General features: G+C 35.7%; 1 protein-coding gene and 1 non-coding gene across 5 annotated transcripts in view; one reads left to right on the top strand and one right to left on the bottom strand.

Moving 5' to 3' along the window:
• CNOT10 (CCR4-NOT transcription complex subunit 10) overlaps window positions 1-7,741 on the bottom strand; it is a 65,351-nt gene that overhangs the window by 22,175 nt on the left and 35,435 nt on the right. For 3 of the 4 annotated variants that reach the window (XM_007464921.1, XM_007464922.1, XM_007464920.1), the window contains exons 11-13: window positions 6,773-6,894; window positions 4,836-5,012; window positions 3,575-3,655 (exon numbers count right to left, since the gene is read on the bottom strand). In XM_007464921.1, coding sequence (XP_007464983.1) covers window positions 3,575-3,655; window positions 4,836-5,012; window positions 6,773-6,894 — 380 coding nt within the window. The remainder of the gene's footprint in view (window positions 1-3,574; window positions 3,656-4,835; window positions 5,013-6,772; window positions 6,895-7,741) is intronic. The other variant, XM_007464923.1, reaches the window with a different exon arrangement.
• On the top strand, window positions 1,727-1,799 carry TRNAG-CCC (transfer RNA glycine (anticodon CCC)). Its single transcript has one exon. It is a non-coding gene; the product is annotated as a tRNA-Gly (tRNA).

The raw sequence follows: 7,741 nt of genomic DNA, 5'->3' as shown, positions 1-7,741 counted from the left end.
AATGCAGCCAAAAAAAAAAAAAAAAAGGAAAAAAAATATTGCTGTGGAGTGAAATAAAATGGAATTAAAAAAATTTTTTTAATTTATTTTTGGCTGCATTGGGTCTTCGTTGCTGTACGCGGGCTTTCTCTAGTTGTGGCGAGTGGGGGCTACTCTTTGTTGCCGTGCGCAAGCTTCTCATTGTGGTGGCTTCTCTTGTTGCGGAGCACCAGCTCTAGGCACCCAGGCTTCAGTAGTTGCAGCAGGTGGGCTCAGCAGTTGCGGTGTGCAGGCTCTAGGGCGTGTGGGCTTCAGTAGTTGTGGCATGTGGGCTCAGTAGTTGTGGCTTGTGGGCTCTAGAACGCAGGCTCAGTAGTTGTGGTGCATGGGCTTAGTTGCTCTGTAGCATGTGGGATCTTCCTGGACCAGGAATTGAACCTGCGCCCCCTGCATTGGCAGGTGGATTCATAACCACTGTGTCACCAGGGAAGTCCCACAATATTCTTTTGTATGTTTTGTTTTTGCCATTGTTTTTTTTTTATTTATTTATTTTTTTGGCAGTACGCGGGCCTCTCCCGTTGCGGAGCACAGGCTCCGGACGCACAGGATCAGCAGCCATGGCTCACGGGCCCAGCCACTCCATGGCATGTGGGATCCTCCCGGACTGGGGCATGAACCCATGTCCCCTGCACTGGCAGGCGGACTCTCAACCACTGCGCCACCAGGGAAGCCCATTTGCCATTGTTTCCCCAGTAATTTGTCATAGTATTTTTTTATTTTCTTGCTATCTTATGACTCATACAAGAAAGAAGAATTCAAGAAATTTTAATATAACTGAAGATTATTGAAAAAAACAATTACCGTTGTCAGGTTTTAAAAAATCAAAACACTGCTTTCAAAACCTTATATTACCAACTCCTCATTTCTAACTAAATTTGAGATTTTAGATTTTCCTCCATATAATCAGAAGATTAATGCTTTCCTCCTGACAATAGGATACAGTGGGAATACATACATACATAAAACCCAGGAAAGAAAGGTTATTACTGCAAAGTAGGAATCTGACAGAATAAAATAAAGAGATTAAAAAGCTGCTGTTTTGTTGAACAGGGTGCCTGGAGCCCTGAGCTCGTTGACAGTAATGCAGTGCCATGAACACACTGACCTGACAATACATGACCAGAAAGGGGCACATCTGCTGGCCAGTCTTTCCTCCAAAGGGATTCACTAAGATTAATGAAGTAACTTCATTTTTTAAAAGTTGGAAGAAACATATCCAGTAAGAAGATAAAAATCATGTTATCCCAATACTAGGAAGGTTCTGACAGATCCCTCCAGACTTTTTTTATGCAAACAGACGTTAAAAAAATATATATACATTATTTTATAAAAATGTAATTTTAAACTGTTTAGACACAAATCTTAGCATTTTATAGCTCTGTTCCAAGATTTATTTGGAAAGTTAAATGACGTTAATCAAATATACTATTATGAAAAATTACACAATTATGGATAGAGCCATACCTTGTTTATATAAAATAAATTCTAGATGAAACAAAAATTTAGATTGGTGGTTGTGATAGTGTATCAGTAAAAGTGCTAGAAAACATGGCTAAATTATTTTTTAAATCTTGGAGGCAAGAAGGCCTTTCCAAACATTGCACAAAATGGAAAAAAAAAGTAAAGAAGATTGATAAATATGATACTTAATAAATGAAACTCTGCTTTACAAAATACCAGAGGGACTTCCCTGGTGGTCTAGTGGTTAAGACTCTGTGCTCCCAATGCGGGGGGCCCAGGTTCAATCCCTGGTCAGGGAACTAAGATCCTATATACTGCAACTAAGCCTGTGCACCGCAACTACTGAGCCCATGTGCCGCAATAAACATCCAGTGCAGCCAAAACAAAACAAAACAAAACTAAGTACCAGAAACAATGTTACAAGACAAATGATAAAGGCCAATTTCTTTAATATAGAAAAACTCATAAAAACAAAAAGGATGAAAAACCCAATACGAAAATGGTAAATCCTACAAACAGGAGGTTCACAGAAAAAGTAATATAGGTGATCAATAAACCTTGGCATCAGACTAAGCACCTTGAATGGACTGAAAGAAATGCAAAATTTTAAAGTGAGGTCATTTTCCACTTTTCAGGGTGATCAAATTATCATAAGAAGAAAAGATGCCCCGAATCTCACCACCTAGTAGCTCATCTACTAAGTAATATAATTTTCTCCTAAGTGTTTGCCATCTGCTTTTGAGGGCAGTGCTTTTTCTTTTACCTCTGAATCCCCTGCAACTAGCACAAGAATGTTTGTTGGAAAAAACGTGAATAAACTACCTGCAATGCTACCTGCAATATATAAATGTCTTAACTATACTCTTGTCACTTTTTGCAACTTAATAGGTGAAAAAATAAGCAATGATGGTTTTCCTTCCATTTTAATTTGCAGTCCTATTACTGAAATCATTCTTAAAAGTAATGCTGAACCATCAATCAATCCTAATTCCAAAATATGAAAAAATCATGCTCAAAATATCCCAAATTTGTTGAAAGATAAATTTATAGACTTAAAAAAGTCAGATAATCCCAAGGAAGATTAGAAACAAAGAAAATCACACTTAGACTCATCATAGTCTAACTGCTGAAAAACAAAGACAATCTATGTTGACAGAAAAATGGCACCTACAATACAATGGCTGTGATCAGACAGTGGAGGCCAGAAGATAATGCAGTGACATCCTGAAAGAGCTGACTGAAAAGAAAACAAAAACAAAACCTAAAATACTGTATTCAGTGAAAACATCCTCCAAGAATGAAGATGAAATAAAGACAATTCTAGATTTAAAAAAGAAAAAACAAACAAAAAAAACACAAAACCTTAGGAAAACAAAGACCTGTACTATTAGAAATGCAGAAGGGAGATCTTCAGACTGAAGGGAAATGCTTGCTATCCTATATAAAAACTAGAATCATCAGGAAATGGTACTCATGTGGCTAAACATAAAAGACTACTCTGTTCCTTTTAACATATATATGACTGTTCAAAGCAAAAATAATGGTGCTTATAATCTACACAGACAAAAATATAACAACCAAACTGACACAGATGAAATAGAAAATCTGAAGAGCACTCATCGACTGAAGAACTTGAATTCATTATCGAAACTTTCCCGCAAAGAAAACCTAGGCCAGATGGTTCCACTGGTGAATTCTATCAAACGTTTGAGGAAGGAGCAATACCTATCTTATATAAACTCTTTCAGAAGACAGAGGAAGCACTTCCCAACTCACTCATATGTTCAGCATAACTCTGAAACTAAAACCTAACCAAGACACCTTAAGAAAGAAAAGCATGGACCACCCTTCCTTGTGAACACGGAAGCAAATATTCCTCACAAAATATTAACAGATCCAATCCAACAATTTATTAAAAAGGTAATAAATCCTGACTATTATGGTTTAGTCACAAGATTGAAAGGTTGGTTTAATATTTGACATTTAATCAACATAATTCATAACATTAACAAAATAAAGGAGATAAACAATGTGCACTTAATAAATATAATGCTAATTTTGTTTAGATACTCACTTTAAGTTTTCTAATTCCTGTTTTCTCAATGGGGAAGAAGGTGGAGCTGGAATGCATTTATCTCCATCGTGGCTTTTACTGCTAAAATAAAGATAGACTGCTAATTATGAAGCACACGAATAAACAATTAAATGTAAAATTTTGTTTCCCTATACCCAGTCCCATGCAACTTTTTATGAAAAAAGTGTAAAAGAACCAAAACATTGAAAAATGCGTAGTAACTTGGTATCACTAACATGTTAAAGCTACACTGCATATGAGTTTCTTTTTCCCAGTACATGATAACGCTTAAAAAAGTATCTAACAGGGCTTCCCTGGTGGTGCAGTGGTTGAGAGTCCACCTGCCGATGCAGGGGACACGGGTTCGTGCCCCAGTCGGGGAAGATCCCACATGCTGTGGAGCAACTGGGCCCATGAGCCATGGCCGTTGAGCCTGCGCGTCTGGAGCCTGCACTTCTGGAGCCTGTGCTCCGCAACGGGAGAGGCCACAACAGTGAGAGGCCTGCATACCGCGCCAAAAAAAAAAAAAGTCTCTAACAGAAAAAATATCTCTACTATACAAAGGAAACCACTCCAGTATTTTCACACATTTCTCATTCTTCTGTCTTTTACTAAGTATAGTAAAGCATAACCCCTTGATGGAGGAAAAACCATTCCACAATTTTGTTTCAAACTTTCTGTAATAAACATGTTTTTCTACTATAATCAAGAAAAAATGCTGAGACGGAAGACTTGAGTTTAAAGGTGCCATGTGAAAAAAGAACTCTCTACATATAATGGTGTTTGTTTTATTACTAGATAAACTCTCCCAACTTCTATAGATTGGCATAATATTTAATTGATAGTAGGAAACCAGAAATGTATAGAAATGTTCTGGAGGTCAGTGGTTTACAGTATGTTAAGAGAAAAGGCAGAAGATAGTAAGAAAAGAGAAGTTTTAGGGACTTAAGTATTTATTTTAATAAAAGTTGAAAAAAAAAAAGCCATCTCTGACAGCAACCAGATTTCTTGCAGTGATTCCTCCTGGCAGTGAAAAGCTGTGACTTTCAACTTGTCTCGTTTAAGGTTCTTTCCTCACTTAGGCTTCACCTTATTTCTCTCTTCCAGAAATACTTAAACATTCATACTTTCCTTTCTTATTACTCAAAACAGAGAACTTTGGAAATTCAGGCTGCAGATTTCAGGAATTCAACTACAAGACAGAGGCTGACTAATGAAGTCCTAAAGATTTCACCAAGGGAGGTCAAAGGGGTCAGAATACCTGCAAGTGTCACTGCTTTCACTGCTCTCTGTGTTGCCACCTAATTGATTACTATTTTTAGACCCATTTTCCTGCTTTGGATCTTGCTGTTCTTCGGGTAACAGCAACAAGGCATTTCTGAGACAAATGGCTGCAAACTCCATACTGGCTACAGGAATGGCTGAAGACTGTCCATCACTAAAAGAACAAAACCAAGTTAGCTAAGAAAACAAAAACAATAAATAAAACTTTTCTATTATCAGGAATAAAACCAATATAACTGTAAATAAAAACTTTGCCATCTAAGAGGTAGAAATTTTAATATAAGCAGTTATAAGAGAATGCTAAAGAACCCAAATCCTAAATATTATACGGGCATACCTTGGAGATATCACAGGTTCGGTTCCAGACCACCACAATAAAGCAAAGATTGCAATAAAACAAGTCACATGAATTTTCTGGTTTCCCAGTGGATATATAAGTTATGCTTACACTACCCTGTGGTCTATTAAGTTTGCAATAGCATTATGTCTAAAAAAACAATGTACATACCTTAAAAAATACTTGTTAAAAAAAATGCTAACCATCATGAGCCTTCAGCAAGTCATAATCTTTTTGCAATAGTACCATTGATGACCACTGATCACAGATCACCATAACAAATAATTACGAAAATGTTTGAAATATTCCAAGAATTACCAGAATGTGACACAGAGACACAAAGTGAGCAGTTGTTGTTGGAAAAATGGCACCAACAGACTTGCTCTATGCAGGGTTGCCACAAACCTTCAGTTTGTAAAAAACAAAAAAAGCAACATCTGCAAGCTCAATACAGCAAAGTGCAGTAAAAGGAGGTATGTCTGTGTATAAGATATAAAAAGTATAAATAATAGATTGCAAGTATATACATTAGACACCACATTGTGTCTATAGGAATGGGACCGAGGCTAGGAGACAACCTGAAGGATATCTGCAACGTCAATGTTAAACTAATAAAGGAGTTATAGACAAGGATAATTGTAGTGAAGGCCAGGACAGGTACAGTCAGAACTGGAAAGAAGGGAAGAAAGTAGATTTTTCACATTTGAGCCTTGTTTTGGTTGATGTTTGCTTTTAGAAATACCTTGTTTACACATTTTGAAAAAGCAGCGTTATTTGTCTTATAGCTTTGTTGAGATTTTATATAACTTCCTATTGGTTTTATATATCAAACTAAGTCAGCTTTATTAGGGGGAAAAAAGTGAAAAGTAGTAACAATTTTTAAACTGTAGGAAAGTGATGCTTTAACTTGTCTTTTGAAAGAAATCTGCATTATTGTTGAAATAAATTAAGAGCAAAATATTGTGTGCCAGATACTTTTTTAAAACTTGGGGAAAACTTGTAAATGGTAGTGAACAATTTTGTTTTTGGGAAAAGAAAAAAAGGAGCAAGTTTCAAACAAAGCCTACTGCTTTAGAAATAAGAGCAACTCCAAATTGGAATCTTTGTAAAAGATAAAGATGTTCATATTTAAAAGTTGTCCAATTGAAAAGTAGTTCTACAAGTGACAGCTTTATAATACTTTTGTTTATATATCTGTTAGTACTTTTTTCTCCTGATACTCAGAATTAGCTTTAGGGACTATGAGAAAATAAAAATAACTAAATGAAAAGTATCAATGATAAACTATATAAAAAGGAAACGTCAAGATGCCCTCTTCTGGACATTCTGAATAATGGCACTGAATAGACCAGGGTTTCTTAGGGCATCAACAATTCAGCACCCATGGATGTAATAAACCAAAATCATATGTCAAATAACATTCACCACATACCTATGTATAGGAGTCTATTTCTTGAAGTAGCAATAAAATCTAATCACAAAGTGGCTCCTCCTATGAAGTAATTCCTAAGCATATTTTTTATACATAACATTACTATGAAATATTATTATACACTTTCTCTTAGCAAAATACTTACTTATATACAGTATTTTGTATGGACTGTGATGCCAGAACTATTTTACGATGATAGCCTTGACCAACAATAGACTGTACAATTCCTTTTTTACTTGGAAGACCTTTAGTTTCTTGTTCGGAAGTCTACAAAATACAAATAATTTCCAATTAATTTAATGGAATTGTAAGATGGGGTATGAAAAATAATCCAGTACCTTTTACAATTACTCTAAGAAAATTCTTAAGATCCTTAAGATTCTTAAGATCAATGTGGAGTTTTGGGTGATACAGGAAATGTCTGGTAGTGAAGAGAAGAGTACATGAGTCTGAAAGTCTGCAATATACACTACACTTTATTAGTATAAGGTCTGAGGTAATTCTGAGGAAAAAAAGCAATTCAAGAATGACTCAAGTGGGACTCTGTGCTTCCACTGCAGGGGATGCGGGTTCGATCCCTGGTCAGGGAACTAAGATCCCACATGCCACAAGGTACGTCCAAAAAAAAAAAGAATGACTCAGCTAACAAGGTCCTACTATATAGCACAGCAGAGAACTACATTCAGTATCCTATGATAAACCATAATGGAAAAGAATATATATAAAAAAAGAATGTATTAAAGAAAAAAAAGAATGATTCAAGCATTTATTTAGAATCATTTATTTTGACCATTCTGTGCCCCAGGCACCATGCTGCATGTGATGGGCATGTCGATGTCAGAGTAAGGAAAATAAAAGCCACAAAAACACAGTGAACAAGAGAAGGGAAGCAGCTACACTTCCTAAAACACAGATCTTTTCCTTCTTAATTGAAAGTATTAATTTTAAGTGTCAACAACATATACACACTAACAAGCTATATGTGTCAAAATTTACGTGGGCACAGTTCTTACCTTCTAGAAAAGTAAAATTCTAAAGCCCTGTAAACATTAAACTGAAAATAGTAAAAGCTACTTATACATATACATAGTTTTTTTTTTTTTTTTTTTTTTTT

Source organism: Lipotes vexillifer, unplaced genomic scaffold (genome assembly GCF_000442215.2).
Source record: "Lipotes vexillifer unplaced genomic scaffold, Lipotes_vexillifer_v1.1 scaffold1934, whole genome shotgun sequence".
Lineage (NCBI taxonomy): Eukaryota > Metazoa > Chordata > Mammalia > Artiodactyla > Lipotidae > Lipotes > Lipotes vexillifer.
Note: the sequence above shows the minus strand (reverse complement) of the source record. Positions and strands in the feature narration are given on the sequence as shown.